The 23,417-nt window shown below is 43.8% G+C and overlaps 1 protein-coding gene across 4 annotated transcripts in view; it reads right to left on the bottom strand.

Annotated features, from left to right (window-relative positions):
• The window catches only part of LOC137563684 (protein Wnt-2-like), a 142,851-nt gene that overhangs the window by 104,525 nt on the left and 14,909 nt on the right, over positions 1-23,417 (bottom strand). For 3 of the 4 annotated variants that reach the window (XM_068276433.1, XM_068276431.1, XM_068276432.1), the window contains exon 2: positions 6,472-6,707. In XM_068276433.1, the coding sequence (XP_068132534.1) occupies positions 6,472-6,703 (232 nt within the window). In that variant the 5' untranslated portion in view covers positions 6,704-6,707. Of the gene's footprint in view, positions 1-6,471; positions 6,708-12,337; positions 12,435-23,417 lie in introns of those variants that run through there. The other variant, XM_068276430.1, reaches the window with a different exon arrangement.

Below are 23,417 nucleotides of genomic sequence, written 5' to 3'. Positions count from 1 at the left end.
TTGACAGGTGATCAGTGGGTTATTACAGGGAAGAACAGATGTAATTAATGCACTGGTGAATTGATAAGGGTGGGTCAGAGGGCAATCTGAGCGTGTGGGCGGGTGATTGGGTGCCCGCAAGGGGCAGATTAGGGTCTGATCTGATAGGTAAAAGTGACAGGTGGTGATAGGGGGTGATTGATGGGTAATTAGTGGGTGTTTAGAGGAGAGAATAGATGTAAACACTGCGCTTGGGTGGTGATCTGATGTCGGATCTGCGGGCGATCTATTGGTGTGGGGGGGGTGATCAGATTGCCCGCAAGGGGCAGGTTAGGGTCTGATTGATGGGTGGCAGTGACAGGAGGTGATTGACGGGTGATTGACAGGTGATCAGGGGGGATAGATGCATACAGTACATGGGGGGGGGGGGGGGGTCTGGGGAGAATCTGAGGGGTGGGGGGGGGTGATCAGGAGGGAGCAGGGGGCAGGGGGGGGGGGGATAAAAAAATAGCGTTGACAGGTAGTGACAGGGAGTGATTGATGGGTGATTGGGTGCAAACAGGGGTCTGGGGAGTGGGCAGGGGGGGGTCTGATGGGTGCTGTGGGCGATCTGGGGCAGGGGGGGGGGGAATCCGTGTGCTTGGTGCAGACTAGGGTGGCTGCAGCCTGCCCTGGTGGTCCCTCGGACACTGGGACCACCAGGGCAGGAGGCAGCCTGTATAATACACTTTGTAAACATTACAAAGTGTATTATACACTTTGTATGCGCCGATCGTCGGGTTAAAATCCCGCCGGCGCTTCCGTATGGCCGGCGGGATGTTGCGGCGGGTGAGCGGCGCCAGGCAGAGGCGGAGGATCGCGTCACGGATGACGCGATCGCTCCGCCCATGCCCCTACAAGGACCGCCGCCATTTGTCTATACGGCGGTCCTTGCGGGGTGCACTTCCCGGCCGTCAATTGTATATACGGCGGTCGGGAAGTGGTTAAAGCAAGGGGTTAGAGCAATAATAGCTTACAAAGAGCATTCAATCGTGCTAAGAGCTGAGATTTGCAACAGCATGGTCGGAGTAGGAAAAAAAAAAAAAAAAGACAGTGATGTCGTTACTCCTGTTCGCTTTTTTTACACGTTTTTGAGCGCAGCATCCTGCACTCAAGGACATTCTCAAGAGGCATTGGTACCTTTTGCAGAATTACCCGGTTGTAGGCCCCTTAGTATTGACAATGCCTATCCTGACCTTTCCCAGGGCTAGGTCCCTGCGTGACACATTGGTTCACAGTCATTTTACAGGTGTTTCCCCTAAAAAACACTGTTTTGTCACTGGTACATATACACATACATGGGGTATGACTACTGTTGGCACATACAGTTTGGGAGGATTCTCATTATGCCGGGTGCCAATTGTAAAACAAAGTTGGTGGTATATGCACTAATATGTCAATGTGATGCCTTCTATGTTGGCAAGACTAAGTTCCCTTTTCGAGGAAAGAATGTCTGAATAATTAAATAACATTGAGGATGGGGATGTACAGTCTCCAGCCGCCAGACACTTCTCCCTTTATCATGGTCTTAGCACAATAAGTGCACATTTTGTAGACCTAGATCGCATATACCCCATGATCAGGGACGGAAATCTCGACTAGCTCTTTTATGTTGTGAATCCAGATGGATTTATGATTAGCAGGCATTCAAATTACCGGGCCTTAATGAACAAACCAGCTATGCCCATTTTTTTTTACCAACATATCGTTTGTCGTCCCTCTGCCTCCTTCTGCGTTGATGTTGCACTCTTCCTACATTGCTATGTTTGTATGTCCCTCATTTATTGGATGTATTCCTTACCTTAGCCCCTCCTTTTTATTTTTTGTTTCTAATTTAGAATTCAAGGCTTGTTCCTCTCTATTGTTATACTTAAAGGGGCACTATGGCCAAAAATTTCAAAATGTAAAATATGTGCAAACATAGACAAATAAGAAGTACGTTTTTTTCAGAGTAAAATGAGCCATAAATGACTTTTCTCCTATGTTGCTGTCACTTACAGCAGGTAGTAGAAATCTGACAGAAGTGACAGGTTGTGGACTAGTCCATCTCTTCATAGGGGATTCTCAGCAAAGCTTTTATTCTTTATAAAGATATTCCCTAAAAAGGATTTATACAATGATGATGGCCAGCTTCCCTGCTCGCTACACAGTGCTTTTGAAAATAAATAAATCCCTACCTACTGTAAGTGACCGCAACATAGGAGAAAAGTAATTTATGGTTCATTTTACTCTGGAAATCTAAAATTTTAAAATTTTTCGCCATAGTGCCCCTTTAACCCATTCAGGTTCCGTCGTTTTCACGTGAGAAATGTTCACCTCCCATTCATTAGCTTATAACTTTATCACTACTTATCACAATGCAATGATCTATATCTTGTTTTTTCCGCCACCAATTAGGCTTTCTTTGGGGGGTACATTTTACTAAGAGCCACTTTACTGTAAATGCATTTTAACAGGAAGAATAAGAAAAAAATGGAAAAATGCATTATTTCTCATTTTTCAGCCATTATAGTTTTAAAATAATACATGCCTCCATAATTAAAACTCGCGTATTGTATTTGCCCATATGTCCCGGTTATTACACCGTTAAAATTATGTCCCTATCACAATGTATGGCGACAATATTTTATTTGGAAATAAAGGTGCATTTTTTCCATTTTGCATCTATCACTATTTACAAGTTTAAAATAAAAAAAAAATATAGAAATATTTCATCTTTACATTGATATTTAAAAAGTTTAGACCCTTAGGTAAACATTTACATGTTTTTTTTTTTTTTTTTATACTAAACATTTTATTTGGGTACTTTTGGGAGGGTGGGAGGTAAACAATAGATTTATAATGTAAATGTGTGTTAATTCTTTTTGTTTTTGTTTTTCAGGTGTAGTATTACTTTTTGGCCACATGAGTTTGTTTACATGACGTCACACTAAGCGTAGCACGCGCTTAGAGTAACGTATCGGGAAGGAGACGGCCAGAAAAAGCTCAGCTTCCGAGAGAAGCTGTCGCTTTTTCAGCAGGGGAGAGGAATCAATGATCGGGCTCCATAGCCCGATACATTGATTCCTTGGCTACCGAATCCGCGGCCGGGAGTGCGCGTGCACGCGCACAAACGGCCACGGGGGCGCGCGGTAGCGCGCATGGTTCCTGGACGTAGAAACTACGTCCAGGAACCAAAATAGGTTAAGATTAAAGGGCCACTATGGCGAAAAAAAAATCTAAAATTTAAAATATGTGCAAACAGACAAATAAGAAGTGCGTTTTTTCCAGAGTAAAATGAGCCATAAATTGTTTTTCTCCTATATTGCTGTTACTTACAGTAAGTAGTAGAAATCTGACAGAAGTGGCAGGTTTTTGGACTAGCCCATCTCTTCATAGGGGATTCTCAGCAAGGCTTTTATTCTTTATAAAGACATTCCCTAAAAAGAATTTAAACAACGATGCTGGCCAGCCTCCCTGCTCGCTACACATTTTTTGTGGCAGTTGGACAGAGCAACTGCCATTCACTAAGTGCTTTTGAAAATAAATAAATCCCTAAGAATCCCCTATGAAGATATGGACAAGTCCAAAACCTGTCACTTCTGTCAGATTTCTACTACTTACTGTAAGTGACAGCAACATAGGAGAAAAGTAATTTATGGCTTATTTTACTCTGGAAAAAAACATACTTTTTTGTCTATGTTTGCACATATTTAAAATTTTACAAATTTTCGCCATACTGCCCCTTTAAGGGTCCTCCTCCTCAGTCTTATTTTTGCGTTATTAGCTGTCCCTAATGGACAGCGAATTGCAATACAATATATACAGTATGGCAACTGTTGTAGTGGGCATCAGAGGTGAGTAAGACAGAAAAGAGTGGCATTAAGTTGACGGCACACTTCCAGTTTTGTATTTTTCTCTTTTTCATTGAGCGTGTTGGTTACTCTTTGTTCGAGGGAGAGAATATGCACGCTCCCCTACATATATGCATTTCGCTCTATTTTTTCTGTGTATCCGCCTCTTAGATCGGCTGATACAACTGTTGCATCTGATACTGTTGCTCTGGCCACCACTCTGTTCCCTCCCTGCTCACGGCCCTTCTCTGTCTTCCCCTCTGGCGTTGTTGAGTGAGTTGTGATTGGTGTATGGGAGGTTAAAGGCTCCAAGATACAGCATAATGACAGCCACGCCCCCTCGAGGAAGTCGGGCGAAACTGTCGGGGAGCCACACGCTATCTGCATAGAACGCCACCCACGCCATCCCGATCTCTTCTCAGACTCCAGTAGGAGGTATGTAAAAGGGCTGCACCACCTTAGCATGCAAGCAGCCCAGTCTTTTGACCGCGCCCGCCACTGCTTGGACCTACTACACCATACCAGCATCCTGATGTATTCCATCACCGCACTGTGACTGGATGCTTACAGCATTACCTTACATCACTGGATTTCCCAGCAATCCTGATAGCACAGTGAACTCATCAGCTCTACTGAAAGTGGTGAGACTGTTCTGAGTCACATGTGCTGTGACTCATGCTATACTGCAGATCCTGCCATATATACATGTGCTTGCTAGCTGCTGTGACTGGCTGCTTATTGATTTGCTTTGACTGTCTATGGAACTGTACAGTATAATAATACATGCATCTGGAGATGCTTCTCTATAATCTTACAACAACTGGATTGCACATCAGGCAATTTATTGGACTTGTGGCTTTTGCTGATTTTCCAACCTATTCCAATTGAGTCCAGTTCAAATGACTTTGAATCCTCTTGCCGGCGTGTGGGTGCTGGTGTGTCTGGTTTTAGATGCTGTTGTGTTGTGATGGGGTGGCCATCCAATGTACCTTTTTAATAATCTTTTATCTCTTAGTAATACATTTCTGATAAACTTTTTCATAGGATCAAGTTCAATGCCATTATTGTACTAGATCTAATTTCTGGTGTTTATGTCCTGCCATATATTTTTTCCACTGCCCCAAACTTCAGTATTATACATTTCAAAGGTGACTAGGAGAGAAGGTCCTCTCAATTACACCTGGGTTCCAAGTCTCTCCTTGCTGTGTCAGTGTATACTATAATGAACACAGGATTACTTCTTGATTGGGTGGGCAAGACTTTCCAATGGTTAGGACAGTATGGCAGAAGGTTCTGGCACCAAAGGTTTCTGAATTCTAGGGGTGGCCAAGTTATAGAGCTTAAACAGAAGCTGTAGGACTACATACACGTGACAGATTGCTGAAAGTAGCAGATAAAGCGGAACTAAAAAACTAAAGAACTTGCTTTATGCTCTAAAAGATTAGCCACAGCACAATATCCTTTATGGAAATAAAATCTTCATTATGATATATAAAAATCCTAAAAAGCCCTCTGAAAACAAAGTGGAGTCACTTTGCAATGTATATGTATGAGGAGACAGCCAGCAGAGATCCCAGCAGAGCTATTTCAGCTTTGTATTCACAGTTACTGATGATACAGTTTGATCTGGCTAAGCAGTAATGAATTATTATTGTAAAGAAGACTTGTCATTGAGTGCTGTGGTAGTTTGCGTTCACTTTAAATGACACAGAGGAATATGGAGGCTGCCTTATTTATTTCCTTTTAAACAATAGCAGTTGTCCGATGTCCTGCTGAACTTTCACGTCTGTAGTGTCTGAATCACACACCAGGATCATACATGTGGCAAATCCAAACGTCTGATCTGCATGCTTGTTCAGGGTCTAAGACTAAAAGTATTAGAGGCACAGGATCAAAGGGACAGCCAGGCTATTTGCATTGTTTAAAAGTAAATGTATATGGTAGCCTCCATATTCCTCTCACTTGAGCTGTCCTTTAAGGTTGACTCAGCTGGAAATAAAGAGTTAACATTATTACAGGGCCATAAAACATGGATTTGAGCACGGTTATGATCTATGGAGTCGTTTAGCTTTTTGTAGGCAGAAAAAAAAGTTCAATAAATGAACAGAGGTTCATCAAAATGTAAAAATGTATGCTGTGGTAAAGTTATGGGGCAGATAAACATAGAGTGGCTAAAGGTGGCCATTAACAGTACAATCCGGCAGCCGATCGATCGTTTCTGATTGCCACGGTAACTGATCGAGAGTGATTGATCACCGTATTCTCACTAACCAATTTGATCGGATCAATGGTATTCATTTTTCTGCTCGATCCCATCAATCTGATTGGTTAGCAGCAATTCAGCCCTTAATGTGCTCGGCTGTGGGCTCGTACCATTAATGGCCACCTTCTGGCCATAAGCATCACATTGTTAGCTCACAAAAAAGGTAACGTCAAACACTGATCAATGCAATAAAGCATGTGTACTGTATGTTGGTGTGCTTTCAAAGGGTTACACCCATTTCCCAACTGTGTATTAGAAGAACCTTTGTGAAGCTACTGCCACTATATTTTCTTGACACACACAAATTGCACACTTAAACTGATAACACTGACACATATGGACGATGCAATAACTTACTACGTAAAATTAGCTTTCCAAATAAGCTCTGATCTCTTTCATGGGTGTTACAGTTCCACCGATGATGTCTAAATTGATGTTGGCATTCTGCAGTCCACTCGTGCACTCCTACACCAATCACATGCATGATCTCCGGGTATCTCTGACAAAGCTGCCTCTGGCGAGTCACCAAACCTGGAACATTATTGCACATTACTCGGGAAGAAGCTGAGGAGGATCCAACAGCTCCCATATACCTGGAGTACAGAAAAACAAATAAGAATCATATGAAGCATAAAATCTTACAATACAAGAGCAAATTGGCACAGTGTGTTTGCATGGGTCTATGTGTAAAGCAATGGGGAAGAGGTCATTGCTATAGTAATTGTACATGAGTGATGCAGGAAAATGTCAAACTAAACTGAAAAGAACATTTCAGCAATATTTCTTCAAAACATACAACATAATAAAGCATAGAAAAAATAATATAGTATTCACCCCTAAAATAATACCTTAAAAGTATAATTGTTATACCCTAAAATAAACACACTGTTAAATAATGGCAGAGTAGTTAAAAGAGGAAGGGGGGGGAAGAAATAACAAAGCAGCACATGGCATGGAGTTTTTTTTTTACTTTCCTGGCCATCCTTACAGGGCTGACATCATGATCAACTCAACCACTTACATGAAAATCCACTTTTTAGTGTCAGATGCAAATTATTACTAAGGAATATGTTGGAACATATTTGAGAAATCAAATAATACCGGTAATTAATTTTACAGTACAAGATAACTCTTTTCTTTCTAAAAACACACAACTACTGCTTGTTTTACAGTGAGTGTTAAAGAGAACCCGAGGCGGGGTTCTTACAACTCAATCCCCATACAGAGGCTGGGTTTGCCTATAGAGCCCAGCCTCTGTTGCTATTTAGCTTCCTCCAAAGCCCCCTCTGCGCGCTGTGAGACCCCATAAAACACAGCCGTGCTGCTGACACACAGCGTGCTGCAGCGGGCTGTGTTCATCTCTCTAATGTCAGTCTCCGCTCTCCCCCGCCTCCTGAATCACTCCGGTCCCCGCCCACGTCCCTTCCCTCCCAGCTGATTGGAGGGAAGGGATGCGGGTGGGGACCAGAGCGATTCAGGAGGTGTGGGAGAGCGGAGACTGACAGAGGAGAGGTAAACAGCACGCACAGCGCGGCTGTGATTAATGGGGTCTCACAGCGCGCAGGGGGGGCTTTGGGGGAAGCTAAATAGCAACAGAGGCTGGGCTCTATAGGCAGACCCAGCCTCTGTATGGGGATTGTGTTGTAAGAACCCCGCCTCGGGTTCCCTTTAAGGCTCGTACACACGTCTGATCAAGGGCAACGACGGGTACGTCGTCACCTCCCGCTGGGCGGGTTTTACAGCGTGTGTACAGTCTGTCGGTGGACTGATAAGGCTGTTTCTGAGCGATCCGACCGGCGGATCGTTCAGAAACAGCCTTATCAGTCCGCCGACAGACTGTACACAGAAAGGAAAATGTCTCCATTGAACTTGGGATAGCTACCTAAACAGCACAATACACAATTTTGAGACCAACAGACGTTTTATCAGAGACTATCCAACAAACATGGAGGTGAAGACATGGGTCTATACATTCTTGAAGGCATCTAGATCAGTAGGCACAGACATCTTGCATAATACAATTTCAGTACAGCTGGATCTTTGTGCTAGAATGCATAGTATGATCGTACCACTGTATGTGCTCAATCAACATATATATTGAGAGGGGAAAGGGAAAAGGGGGGGGGGGGGTGATGAGGGCTGCAGATCCCCTACAGGGAACATAATAGCAGTTGGCAGGGGAAACCTAAACTGCATAACCAGTTTCCATAATAAATATTGACAAGGTGATAGCAGCTCAAGGTCTGCTTTAATAAGGCTGCTGTCGACTGGAGTAAGAAATTGTGATTGTAGCAGTTCCCTTAGCTAGCACCTACAATGACACAAGGGATTGGTAGTAATGGGGATTTCTGAGGCCAACAGTCAACCATCATGTGAAGTTGAAAGCAGCAGCAGTGATAGAGCCTTGTGTTTGTTCGATGTTTTGGCTGAGGTGCCAGGTGCACATTAAAGTGTTTTGATCAGTTCCTACTTGCAGTGGTGCTGAGCAATGCACACTACTCATCACTGCAGTTGGCCTTAGTGGAGTATGGAGAGGCAATGCCCAATTCAGTGCGGAGACGTGTGCAGACATTTTACAGGGCCCTGTACTACACCACAGGCCCTAAATTCATACTTGCACCCACTAGCAGTACATTACTAAGCCGTTGCTAAGCAGTTGTGATTTGTTAAAGCCCTTGTTATGGGTGTGATCCCACTTGAGTGATGTGCTTCTATAAAAATCCCCCTAGCATTGCATTAGCAAGAGCTTTTCAAATCACTAGCACTTAGAAAAGGCTGCTAGTGGGTCTGAGTCCTAACAGTGGTAAAAAAATATTTTAAAATGTGGACCTAAGCAATAATTCAATATGATTGCATTACTGCTATAAACTCTTAACATAGTCAAAAATACTGGTGTGTGAATTAAAGCTAAAGGGAGTCTGTTTACCCCCCCCCCCCCCCCCCCCAAAAAAAAAACAGATACTTACCTAAGGAGAGGGAAAGCTTTGAATCCTAATGAGCTTTCCCTCTCCCGTGCCCTCGTTGCGGCGGCAGCTCCTCTGATTAAATTCCCAGCTGCGGGGGACATTGGAAGTCTTCGGGAGCTGAGTCATCCCGAAGACAGACGGCTCCATACTGGCACACTCTTGCGCACTCGCACATGTGCAGTATGAAGTGGCCTGTCTTCAGGAGCAGTCGGGCTCCCGAAGACTTCTGAAGCCTCCCTTCGGTGGTGGAGAGAGCAGTATTTGACTAATTTAGTCAAATACTGCTATGGGGGATCCTTCGCTGGAACGGGCAACTGGGAGAGGAAAGAAAAGGCTCTATAGTAACCAGAGTCTTCCCCTCTGCCTAGGTAAGTATCTTGCTTTTTTTTTTTTTTTTTCGTAAGCACGGTTCCAATTGACTTGAAGAAATCATTTACTGACTAAAACGCAGGTGATCATTTTTTTATTTTGTAACTGCATGCGTTGAAACGTAAAATGCATGCTCTTCTCAGAGCTTGCATTTTACATTGACTTTCATTGTAACTCAAGCATCACACGATGAAACGCTCCAGGGAACGTCGAACCACAACGCACAAAAACGCAGCGTTAGATGTGAAAGGTAAATTGAACATCTATGGACTTTAATTTCACCTTAGAGATCGCACACAATGACCACTATGTCAGAATGGCCAAAATAATCCCTGATGGGAAAGGGGCCTAAGCAACCCATGTGGAAATATGCTGCACAGCACCAGATTGGTGACCCTTCACTGAATGTAGCTGGTTGGGGCAAATTTTCCTAGCACACAAATACTAATGGCTGGACCTTTTATATCACCCCACACCACACTGATGCAATGAGATTGATGCAAAAGTCTGGTCTGTGGTGGTTTGGTGTTGCAGAGCAAACGCATACTGCGTAATTGAACTCTTGGTACATGTTGCTTTGAACTGGAATGTGTTTAAATAATGTACACAGGGTGAAAGGACTGAAGAGATTGACCTTACCATTCATAAAGTGAAAAGGTAAAATTGGCTAGGATTTTGAAACTAAACCCCACTCAAACTTTTAAGACTACTGACTATCCTGATCAAGTCAAATTTTACTTCAGCTATTAGCATTTCAAGCAATAGAATCAGTCTCTGTCAAAATGATATGGGGGTCAGATATAAGATTCATTCATTTACTATGCAAAAAGTAATTTCTGCTGCATGTAAGTGTTCCCTACATTTTATTCTGCTCTTAGAAATTGGAAAATATTAATACATTAAAACTTTGCTTAGATTTGACGAAACACTGAAATGTTTCATTTTCCAGTAATAGCCACAAAAATATTCTTACACAGAGTTAATTATACAGTAAAAAGCCGAACAGAAAGGGGAATGGCTGTGCTCTGTATTTTATGGTTTTTCATTAAAAATATTTGGCTTAGGCTTAATTCCACATTTACCAGCTAAGAATTCTGAAATATACAGTTTATCAGATTTCCCACTACCTGGGATTATCCGTATATTGTCATAGCCAACTGTCAGAAAAAGTAACCAATAACAAAATATTAACCTATTTGATGTTTATTCAACGATTTTGAAATATTGGTCAATATCAATTCTATAAGCAAATCCAGAAATAAAACATTCTAGGATATAAATTATGTGTGTAACAAATTGCTGTTACAGTTCTACATTCTTATTAAATCAACAATACGATATGCTAATTAAAAGCAGCCTAATAGTTATTATTTAGTATTTATATAGCAATGACATCCTCCTCAGCACTGTACTTACTGTCAGTTAACTGTCCCTCAGAGCGGCTCACAATTGAGACAAGACATAGAACATTTATGCTTTTCTCCTAACAGACTCAAAGCACCAGAGCTGCAGCCACTAGGATGCGCACTAAAGGCAGTAGCAGTGTTAGTGAGTCTTGCACAAGGTCTCCTACTGAATAGGTGCTGGTTTACTGAACAGGAAGAGCTGAGATTTTAACAGTCTGGCTGCGTGCGCTCTGCCATCGCACTCCCACAGTCTGGCCGCAGAATGCTCCCAGTAATGAGAGCACGGACGCAGCCAGGTTGCAGATGCGGAGTTGGCCCCAGACCGTCGGACTTACCAGAGCCAATTGCAGACGAACGGGGAAGCGACTGAGAATGTCGAGGGAGTGCCCAGGCCAAAAGGGGGCTGGAGAAAGGCCCAGTTATGGATAAGTTTTTTCTTCTGCCCCATCTGACTCTAATGGTGTGTACCAGGCATAAAGCAGTTACATGATTACTCTAGGTATCTATAACTTAATGGCACCCATTAAGTTATTCTAAAGAACATTTTACATCGCTATCACATTTATAAAGATTTGTATCGTCTTGGACAAACCCATTTTATGCATTCAACAGGTGAGGAGGAGTCTTTAAGAAAATTCTGCTTGTCCAGTTCCTGGTCAGCCTCGACTTCCCTAGTGGCCTTAAAGGATACCCGAGGTGACGTGACATGATGAGATAGACATGGGTATGTACAGCGCCTAGCACACAAATAACTAGGCTGTGTTCCTTTTTTTATTTCTCTGCCTGATCGAGTTAAATATCAGGTATGTAAGTGGCTAACTCCGTCCTGACTCAGACAGGAAGTGACTACAGTGTGACCCTCACTGATAAGAAATTCCAACTATAAAACACTTTCCTAGCAGAAAATCGTTTTGAGAGCAGGAAAGAGATAAAAAGGGTCAATGGTTCATAGATTTTAGTTCTGGCATACTTCAATGAAGATGTCATTGTGAAAAAACGATAACGCAGTTAAAACTTAAAAAGTAGATTTAAACATAAAATAAAAATGTGGAATATCTTAAAAGTCATTTTAGGAGAAGGAAGATGGATACAATTGTTTATTTCATTAGTTTATTCACCTCGGGTGTCCTTTAACCTCAGAGCCTTTTGCTGGTGGTCTCCTAGGAACCTGATAAGGCAAGCAGGATATCCCAAGGCTCATACACACACTCAACAAAAGTCTTTTAAATGCACAAACAACTTTTGTTGTTGTAACAAATCAAAAAAGTTGTTTGCTATTGTTCAAACAACTGATAAGATGCAGCTCAAGCCAATTCAACAGTTGCATTGACGAGCTGCTTATCAGTTGTTTGAACAATAGCAAACAACTTTTTTGTTTTGTTTCAACAACAAAAGTTGTTTGATAATTGTGCATTTAAAATACTTTTGTTGAGCTTGTGTATGAGCCATCAGTGAATGGGAGGACCCCAACTTTACACCAACCTTCTTCTGAGTTTCATCTGCTTGGGGGTAGATGTTCTGAGCCGTGAAGATCGCCCACTTCATTGGTTCTTTAATATCGAGACCGGCAGAACTGAAGAAAACCTCATCTGAAATAATATGCGAGTCAGATTCGTTCTGCAAGGTTCTGATCTCCCTTTTATATACTCACTAAAATCAGCCACCATTGGACCCCAAACCTTTGTTCATGTCTAAATTGAAGTCTGATCTGAACTATGAAACTGATTACAAAACTTGGGCTGGATGTTTCTAAACATTAGCTAAAGATACTTTATTCAGCACTCAAATTGAAGTCTCCCTAAGACTGCTGCACCACACTTATCTTACTCCCCATAGATTGAATGTCTTTGACCCTTCGGTTTCAGAGTGCTGCTTCAGAGGCTGCTCAAGCAAGAGGAACTCTTTTCCATATCTGGTGGCCCTGATGTAAAGTCTCCACCTTTTGAAACAAAATAACACAAAATCCAGGGCCCTTGTACTGGGTTGCAAACCTGCACCACTCCGACACCCAGAGCATAGACTTTTGCAACACATAGCAAATGCAGCCAAAACAAATGTAGCTGCTAACTGGTGCGCACGATAGTAATCAACAAAGTAGACCCCACAACGGTTTCGGAAATGATAAATGCTCGATTGGCCGACAGCCGGGAGGTTTTCTTCAAAACTTGCTCCCCATGGATAGAGTACAGAGGCAGTGCCCCCTCTGCTCTACTCCACTAATTCAGATTGCTTTACGGCTCATTGGCCTCATATAGAATTGTGCCCTCACCTACGAGCTTATAAGTACCCCATATGCCATTCCAGGTTCTGCCTTTTAGTCTGACCTTTTGCTCAAATGTTCCCCGTTGTCCCTAGTGGAAACCTTCAGCAGTCCTATATTAGGTATGGAACTAATACCCAAGACCGGCTGGTCTGTTCATTTGATGTTTGGTATAACTTGAATTTTCTTTACGTCTGTTCTTATATTGTGCACCTTTTGAATATTGCCATATATTGTAATACTGTTTTCTAAAGCTTTCAAATAAAGAGATACTTGAAAACTTAAAAAACGAATTCTGTACTAATCAATCACAGTTCTCTATTGTGTGGTCGTGCTACTTAAAGCACACCCGAAGTGATAGAAATATGGAGGCTGACATGTATTTTCTTTTAAACAATGCAAAGTACCTGGCTGTCTGCCTCTTCCGTTAAGCTACAGCCCCTTAAAAAAAAAAAGTTTGACTGGATTAGCTGCATGCTTTTTTTTCTCAGATGTGATTCAGATACTGCAGCAAAAAAACAAACAAAAAAAAAGATCAGCAGGACTGGCAGGCAGCTGGTATTGTTCAAAAGGAAATAAATCTGGCAGCCAACTTACATTTCTCAGTTCAGGTGTACTGTTACACAAGTAAAGAAATAGATTACAACTGCGTTTAATGTTAATAAACATTTTTGACTTCTCTCTGCCTGCACCGACCTCTGCCTGGATTTTGTCTAGTCTCTGCCTGCCGCCTGTACTGACCTCTGTCTGAATTTTGACTACTCTCTGCCTGCCACCTAAGACTGATAGCAAAGGGAAAAAAATCCAAAACGAATCACGCTCCTACTGCCCAGATTGTGATGTCGCCCTCTGTGCCATTCCCTGTTTCAAAATATACAACACGCTTGAGGTGTATTAAGTATATATGTACATACTGTATAGTCCCGTGCCTTATCTTACAGTTTCACTATTTTAAAGTTTATTCATAAATGTAATAATTTTAACAATGTTGTGTTCTAGTCTTTTATTATACTTGGGGTGTCTACAAGACCTTTATTCTGACATACAGTGGTGTGAAAAACTATTTGCCCCCTTCCTGATTTCTTATTCTTTTGTATGTTTGTCACGCTTAAATGTTTCTGCTCATCAAAAAACATTAACTATTAGTCAAAGATAACATAATTGAACACAAAATGCAGTTTTAAATGATGATTTTTATTATTTAGTGAGAAGAAAAACTCGAAAACTACATGGCACCGTGTGAAAAAGAAATTGCCCCCTGAACCTAATAACTGGTTGGGCCACCCTTAGCAGCAATAACTGCAATCAAGGCTTTGTGATAACTTGCAACAAGTCTTTTACAGCGCTCTGGAGGAATTTTGGCCCACTTATCTTTGCAGAATTGTTGTAATTTAGCTTTATTTGAGGGTTTTCTAGCATGAACCGCTTTTTTAAGGTCATGCCACAACATCTCAATAGGATTCAGGTCAGGACTTTGACTAGGCCACTCCAAAGTCTTCATTTTGTTTTTCTTCAGCCATTCAGAGGTGGATTTGCTGGTGTGTTTTGGGTCATTGTCCTGCTGCAGCACCCAAGATCGCCTCAGCTTGAGTTGACGAACAGATGGCCGGACATTCTCCTTCAGGATTTTTTGGTAGACAGTAGAATTCATGGTTCCATCTGTCACAGCAAGCCTTCTAGGTCCTGAAGCAGCAAAACAACCCCAGACCATCACACTACCACCACCATATTTTACTGTTGGTATGATGTTATTTTGCTGAAATGCTGCGTTACTTCTACGCCAGATGTAACGGGACACGCACCTTCCAAAAACTTCAACTTTTGTCTCTTCGGTCCACAAGGTATTTTCCCAAAAGTCTTGGCAATCATTGAGATGTTTTTTTAGCAAAATTGAGATGAGCCTTAATGTTCTTTTTGCTTAACCCTCCTGGCGGTTTGCAAAAAAATCGCCAGGGGGCAGCAAATCTTTTTTTTTAAATTTTTTTTTTTTTTTTTCATGTAGCGAGACAAAGTCTCGCTACATGATAGCCGCTGCTCAGCGGCATCCCCCCAGCCCCTCCGATCGCCGCCGGCGATCGGAGATCCGGAGATCCCGTTCAAAGAACGGGATCTCCTGGAGGGCTTCCCCCGTCGCCATGGCGACGGGCGGGATGACGTCACCGACGTCATCGACGTCGTGACGTCAGAGGGGACTCCGATCTGCCCCATAGCGCTGCCTGGCACTGATTGGCCAGGCAGCGCACGGGGTCTGGGGGGGGGGGCGGCCGCGGCGAGAGGAATTGCGGCGGATCGGCGGGTAGCGGCGGCGATCGGGCACTGCACGCAGCTAGCAAAGTGCTAGCTGCGTGCAGCAAAAAAAAAATTATGCAAATCGGCCCAGCGGGGCCTGAGCGGTGCCTTCCGGCGGCATAGCCCGAACTCAGTTCGGGCTTACCGCCAGGAAGGTTAAAAGTGGTTTGCGCCTTGGATATCTGCCATGCAGACCGTTTTTGCCCAGTCTCTTTCTTATGGTGGAGTTGTGAACACTGACCTTAATTGAGGCAAGTGAGGCCTGCAGTTCTTTAGATGTTGTCCTGGGGTCTTTTGTGGCCTCTCGGATGAGTTTTCTCTGCGCTCTTGGGGTAATTTTGGTCGGCCGTCCACTCCTGGAAAGGTTCATCACTGTTCCATGTTTTTGCCATTTGTGGATAATGGCTCTCACTGTGGTTCGCTGGAGTCCCAAAGCTTTTGAAATGGATTTATAACCTTTACTAGACTGATAGATCTCAATTACTTTTGTTCTCATTTGTTCCTGAATTTCTTTGGATCTTGGCATGATGTCTAGCTTTTGAGGTGCTTTTAGTCTACTTCTCTGTGTCAGATAGCTCCTATTTAAGTGATTTCTTGATTGAAACAGGTGTGGCAGTAATCAGGCCTAGGGGTGACTACAGAAATTGAACTCAGGTGTGATAAACCACAATTAGGTATTTTTTTTAACAAGGGGGGCAATCACTTTTTCACACAGGGCCATGTAGATTTAGAGGTTTTTTTTCTCACTAAATAATAAAAACCATCATTTAAAACTGCATTTTGTGTTCAATGATGTTATCTTTGACTAATAGTTAACGTTTTTTGATGAGCAGAAACATTTAAGTGTGACAAACATGCAAAAGAATAAGAAATCAGGAAGGGGGCAAATAGTTTCTCACACCACTGTATTTTGGTGAGTTATGACTTAAGAATTTGAGGCCTAAAATTCTTGAAAAAAAAGTACCACTTTTAGACCCATAAATCCAGACAGAAATGAACTGCCAGGGAGGTTAAAAGCAACTAACTGATCACTAGTAGGCTTTAAAGTGTACCTGAGATGAAGGATAATAAAAGTTATATATATTCCTGGGGCTTCCTCTGGCTCCCTTCACCCTAATCTGTTCCTCAGCGCAATCTTCCGCAATTTTGCCTGGTAATTTCGGCCAGTCGGTGCAGTACGGCCAGGAGTGTTCTGTGCCTGAGCAGTACTACTTGCGCAGGTGCAGAACTCTCTAGGCAACGGGAGAGCGAAAGGGCGCGCGGCTGGGCCGTGCATGCGTAGTAAGCCCCAACTCCCGAAGTTACTGGGGCAGATTGTGGAGGAACAAGCCAGTGGAGGACTGCTTCCTCTCAGGCTTACTTTAAAGATGAAGTGTATCAAAAGGAAACAGCGTCGGCTCTGCAGTGTTAAAAGGGGAGGTATAATGTGTGGCTTAGGACCCACTAATATAAACTGGTTGGCGGTGATGGCTTCAGCGTGCTCTGAATGTAAGCAGGTTATCTTGTAATGGGAGGAATAAAGGTGAAAGTTGGCACTGCTTCTGTGGTTTATTCATGCACATCAAAAGATTGCAGTATTCGACAATACGTGTACAGTAAACAAATATAACAAGTCAGACGCATTACTGACGTATAGATCCGCCCTTGGTGATGCGAAAATTCAGTACGCGTTATGAATATAGTGTATTGTATGCCAAAATATGCATGGCCCCTTACAGGCAATGCATTATGCGTACAGCAACTCCTTTCACACCATGGTATATTATCTATAGGCAGACATAATTACGCAACGAAGGAGAGAACACGTATCTGAATAACTCCACAGCACCATCTTGTGGTTATTCAGTGCATTACTAATATAACACCTGGAAGACCACTAAGTGGACAAATCATGCAAATATATGTAAACAAATATGGAGATCAAGTGAAGTTTCAAATGCAGTGTTCTCCCCAGGCTCTTTTCGGCTAGATTTGGTGACCACCTGGCTGTCATCGGGTCACCTCCTCACCACCTCCTATGCTGTAAGCACAGTTGCCCTGCATTTTCAACTCGCCCCACCCAGCTACTTTTTCATGCCACCCGGCTACTATTATATGCCACCCGGCTGGAAAAAAAATTCTGGGGAGAACACTGCAAATGCACTGATATTTTTCAAATAATATAGTGATACATTATCATATCGTGAATAAATATTAGTGATAATATATTGTATAAAATCCTAAAAAAAATGAAAACTAAAATGGAGAGGAAGGTGAAAAGAGGAAATACTATGATCTCAACACAACTATGCAGCTAGCAATCTAAATTCAACAAAGTCACTGAGCGGATCTATACCGAATAATATACTGGTATGTACATTTGATAATTACTAAACCGTAACAATACTAAAAAACAACAACAGGCAAAGAGGGCGTCATGATGCAACCGAAGGGTTCAAGAAGCATGAAAGATCTGTATAATTGTTCTTGCCCAATGGGCTCATAGCATTAGTCCGGAGGAGGAGGAGTGCTTCCTCTCTTTTTAACTTTTTCTCTCGGTTTCCTCCTCTGGATAAGGGAGGGACATGAATAATTCCTGCAAAAGACAGTTCAGTGGAATCATTATTGTGGGCTTCCTACATATGTTCTTTCAATCTTGGCAAGGCTTTCTTCGAACACAGGGAATTACAGTGCTCTCTGAATCTGTTCATTTGCCTAGTTGTTTTTGACGCTGCGTTTCATAGGACCAAGTTGGTAAGACGTTCCCCTTTATAATTGCCGGCATGAAATACAATGCCCGCATTTGTGGTTGCCCTGTGGCAGGCTACTACTCTGCCAGTCACGTTTGGTCCCCGATTTGAATTAACTTTTAGAGATTAAGGATCCAATAGTAGGTGCACTTCTAAAAGAGAAGAGAGGGCCGTCTTCAACTTTTGCAAGGGGTCTCTAAGAAGAATATCCCAGGTTTTCCGTATGGTTTCCTTAATAGTATCTGACAATATTGTGTGACTAAAAGTAAATGGGATCTTTTTCTGATTTGCTCGTTCAGTCTTACTTTTGCACTTTAGGAGAGTTTGTTTATCACAAACATTCGCTTTTTTGAAGGATTCCTGAATAAGTTCCGGTTCGTAACCACTTCACAATAGTCTCACACCCAGCTCCTCAGCCTGCAAAAAGAAATCTGCATCGTCCATGTTATTTTGATGCTAACTGAGGCACTGGCTGTAAGGAAGTGATTTAGTGACGTTTTGGATGGAGCTAAGCTGACGTAAAAGTGCATTTGAAGCCATGGGTTTTCAATATCCTTTGGGAATGAGTTTCTCTCCATGGATCTCTAGTTCAAGATCTAGGAATGCTATTTTACTCTGACTTCTTGTGGCAGTAAACGCCATACTGACTTCATTGCGATTAAAGTATGCTACAAATTCTTTAAATGTTTCACAAGTCCCAGATCAAAACACAAGGATATCGTCCACATACCTGGACCACATTCAGAGAGGACCCCTGAACGGGTTTCTGGTGGAATGGACATAAATTTCTTCCCACCAGGCCAAAAGGATATTGGCATAAGTACAAGATACGGCTGTGCCCATGGCTGTACCGGATGTCTGCCAGAATCACTTGTTATTAAAAAAGAAGCAATTATTGGTCAAAACGAAATGCAGGCATTCACAGATACATTCCTTGAATGCCTCATTTTTGACAGTGCGATCCAGAAAGGACCTAACAGCCTTCAGTCCCAAATCATGGGGTATTCGGCTGTAGAGACTCTCTACAGCAGGGGTGCCTACACTTTTTCGGCTCGCGAGCTACTTTAAAACTTGCCAAGTCTAGGAGATCTACCAACATTTAAAGTGATGCAGACCCCCCCCCCCCCCTTCCCGTCATGAACAGCCCCCAGGTACAAGTGCCTCCAGTATAGGTAGCTAAGTATAGGTCCCTTCAGCAAAGGTAGCTGGGTACAGGTCCCTTAGCATAGGCAGGTGGGGATGGGCCCCTTTAGCATAGGTAGGTGGGGATAGGCCCCTTTAGCATAGGTAGGTGGGGATAGGCCCCTTTAGCATAGGTAGGTGGGGATAGGCCCCTTTGGCATAGGTAGGTGGGGATAGGTCCCTTTAGCATAGGTAGGTGGGGATAGGTCCCTTTAGCATAGGTAGGTGGGGATGGGCCCCTTTAGCATTGGTAGGTGGGGATAGGTCCCTTTAGCATAGGTAGGTGGGGATGGGTCCCTTTAGCATAGGTAGGTGGGGATGGGTCCCTTTAGCATAGGTAGGTGGGGATTGGTCCCTTTAGCATAGGTAGGTGGGGATGGGTCCCTTTAGCATAGGTAGGTGGGGATGGGTCCCTTTAGCATAGGTAGGTGGGGATGGGTGCTTTTAGCATAGGTAGGTAGGTAGATAGTGGTGGGTAGTGACACATAGTGACAAACCCCCCTCCCCACCCCAGCATTTTTGGCAGTATATAGCAAGAATGATCGGAAATCCCCTTCCCCCTGCACTCGGCTCAGAGTTAGCCCTGCAGTGAAGGAATCCCCCCAACCTGACCCGCAACGCGACCCGACCTGACCCGCAACGCGACCTGACCAACCACCATAATGTAAAATGCCCACCTCTCAGCAAAGCCTCCGTTCTCCACTCCTCAGTCCTCACAAAGATGGACGAGCGGTGGTTGCTGGTCTCCTGACCTAAAAGCCCGCGGGATCTGGGGAGGCGTGGCCAAAATGCATCACAGAGGAGGGAGAGGAGACGCTCCCAATTGGCTCCTCTCCCCCTCCAGCCACGCCTCTTTGGTGCAGCCGCGCCTCTCCCATCAGTCTGCAGCGCGGGGAAGCTAATTATGACAGCCGCTGCACCACAGAAAGTAAGACGGCAGCTATATTTGACAACACGCGGCCAAGCGGTCGCAATCTACCAAATAGGCGGTCGCGATCTACCGGTAGATCGCGATCGACCTATTGGGCACCCCCGCTCTACAGCAACAGCTCCTAGGAAATCTCCAGTATGCTATTGCAGGTCCTCCAGGTCTCTTAGCACATCCATCGAATCTGTGAGATGAGAGGGTATCTCCTCAAGCAGAGGTCTCAGGATGTGGTCCAGGTATCTGGAGAGTCTCTCTGTGGTTTATCCCATGCCAGGGACAATGGAACGACCCGGAGGGTTGGTCTGGGACTTGCAACTTTTCAGAATATGATACCAGACAGGTTTAATAGGATATTCTGGTAATAATCCACTGGCTAATGTGGATTCACCCTAATCTGTCCCTCACCGCCGTCCTCCGCAATCTGGCCTGTTAATTTTGGCCAGTCAGTGCAGTACAGCCAAGAGCGTTCTGTGCCTGAGCAGTACTACCACACACGTGCAGAACTCTCTACGCAATGGGAGCGCAAAATGGCGCACTGCTGGGCCATGCATGCGCAGTAAGCCTCGACTCCCGAAGTTACTGGGGCAGATTTCAGAGGAATGAGGCGGCAGAGGATTGCTTCCTCTCAGGCTTACTTTAAAGAGACTCCGTAACAAAAATTGCATCCTGTTTTTTATCATCCTGCAAGTTCAAAAAGCTATTCTAATGTGTTCTGGCTTACTGCAGCACTTTATACTATCACTGTCTCTGTAATAAATCAATGTATCTTTCCCCTGTCAGACTTGTCGGCCTGTGTCTGGAAGGCTGCAAAGTTCTTCAGTGTTGTGGTTCTGTTATGAACTCCCCCTTCCAGGCCCCTCTATGCACACTGCCTGTGTGTTATTTAGGATCAGAGCAGCTTCTCTCTTTTCTTTTACAAGCTGGATAAATTGTCCTCTGAGCTGGCTGGGCTTTCACATACTGAAGAATTACAGACAAGGGCAAAGCTGTTTGCAGGAAGAAACAAGCAGCCTGAAACTTCAGTGCATGAGAACAGAGGGAAAGAAACACACAAATGATCTCTTGAGATTCAAAAGGAAGGCTGTATACAGCCTGCTTGTGTATGGATGTATTTTCTATGTGTGGACATACTGTACATCAACCTACTTCCTGTTTTGGTGGCCATTTGGTTGGTTTATAAACAAACTTTTTAAAACTGTTTTTAACCACTTTTAATGCGGCGAGGAGCGGAGAAATTGTGTCAGAGGGTAATAGGAGATGTCCCCTAACGCACTGGTATGTTTACTTTTGTGCGATTTTAACAATACAGATTCTCTTTAAAGATGAACAGGCTAAAAAGAATAATGCTTTTAAAGTCTGCAGGAAGACGGACAAGCAATTGGCACATAAAAGGTAAGATGAGCAAACCTGAACCTGTTTGAGAAAAGCATGGTACTCCATGTATATAAACGTCAGAGAGTATGGGAGTACCAAGCTGACCTGCTCAATGCACAGATGCAGTGTGGGAAGGTACTGGATAAAGCATGGCATCTGTCCTTTCAAGGAATGTCCAAAGAAGCATGTACAGAATCAGTAGTGCAATGTGTGCCACATAATTCAAAATATTCAGTCTGACAATGTAAAACATGTAGTTTGCAACATTTGTAAATTGAGATTTCCAAAAGGAAGCATAAAACTAGAGGAAACTAAAGGGTACCATTGCTGTGTTATGTTAATAAATGCTACTTGCATGACTGTTGTGCTGACCCTTTCCCTTTAGGCCCCGTTCACACTTGCGGTTTTGCAAAAACCGCACCGGATGTCCGGACCGCACCGGAGCCGGATCGGACCTGAACCGTACGGTTCCTGTCCGGATCCGGTCCGGTTGCATACGGTTTCCGTGCGGTATGAACACGGTTGCGGTCCGGATCCGGATTCTTAAAGAGATAACAACCTGTATAAATACCTGGGGTTCTGGGAGGTCAGCAGAAGCTCTGGGGTCATTGTTGGAGACAACTGGACGTGTGGAGACCATCCTTGGATACAGAGACAGCAGTTGGGACCATGGATCCAGTCATTTTTTACGCTTATTACCTGGGAATTCTCTCCTTCCTGTTGTTTACCTACTACTATGTGGGGAGAAGGCGTGCTCCTCGCAGGAGATGGTGGGTGCACCCTCTACTAGCCAGGAGGCAGAGGAAGGGAGAGTTCCAGGCCCTCTACCGGGACCTCAGACGACACCCACAGAAGTTCTACAGCTACACTCGGATGTCTATTCCCCTGTAAGTATATAGGCCTAAATACACCAACCCCCACCATTCCTAAACACCCCACCCTCACCCCCACAACACCTCATCCCTGTATACCTAGCTAAACACACCACCCTGACCCCCACACCCCTGTATACCTAGCTATACACTACACCCCCACCCTCCACAACACTCCCAAACCTCTGTAAACACACCTCCCCCATCCTCCACCCAACACCTTGTCCCACAACATACTTTACAGCTTCTTCCTTTACATCTCCTGACAGGTTTGATACCCTTTTGGAGATGGTGAAGGATGACCTTAGGAAGAAGGATACCACGTTCAGGAGAGCAGTCACACCACAAGAACAACTACTCATCACACTGAGGTATGTAAAAACAAATTTTTTTATTGCAAAAACAACCACTTTCCAACATGGAAACATTCTTCAACATGGAAGACAAAAAAATAACATATCTATGGTATAGCCCGGTCAGTTTTAAGGAACACCAACCACCAACTTTGTGCTGGAAGAGTTGCAGGGCATAGCTGCCCAAGTGTCTTTCGGGGACACCAGGCCCTAATAAATTGAAGTGCTTCAAAAACCTAACCACTGGCACAGGACCCTCTGAGCCATGGATGAAGGACACAGGTCAGTGAAAAGGCTAGGCCTCTCACCGACCAGTGTAGGTGTCCTTCATCCATGGTTTCAAGGGTCTTGTGCAAGTGATTAGGAACAAGAACAAAGTGAGGAGCAAGAGGAACCGATGGCAGAGGAGCAGGACTACAGGTAGTGTCTTTTGGGGACAAAAGGCCCTAAATTATTAGTGCTTCAGAAACCTAACCACTGGCACAGGACCCTCTGAGCCATGGGTGAAGGACACAGGTCAGTGAAAAGGCTAGGCCTCTCACCGACCAGTCAAGGTGTCCTTCATCCATGGTTCA

This window comes from Hyperolius riggenbachi, chromosome 3 (assembly GCF_040937935.1).
Source record: "Hyperolius riggenbachi isolate aHypRig1 chromosome 3, aHypRig1.pri, whole genome shotgun sequence".
NCBI lineage: Eukaryota > Metazoa > Chordata > Amphibia > Anura > Hyperoliidae > Hyperolius > Hyperolius riggenbachi.
This window is presented reverse-complemented; position numbering and strand designations above follow the sequence as displayed.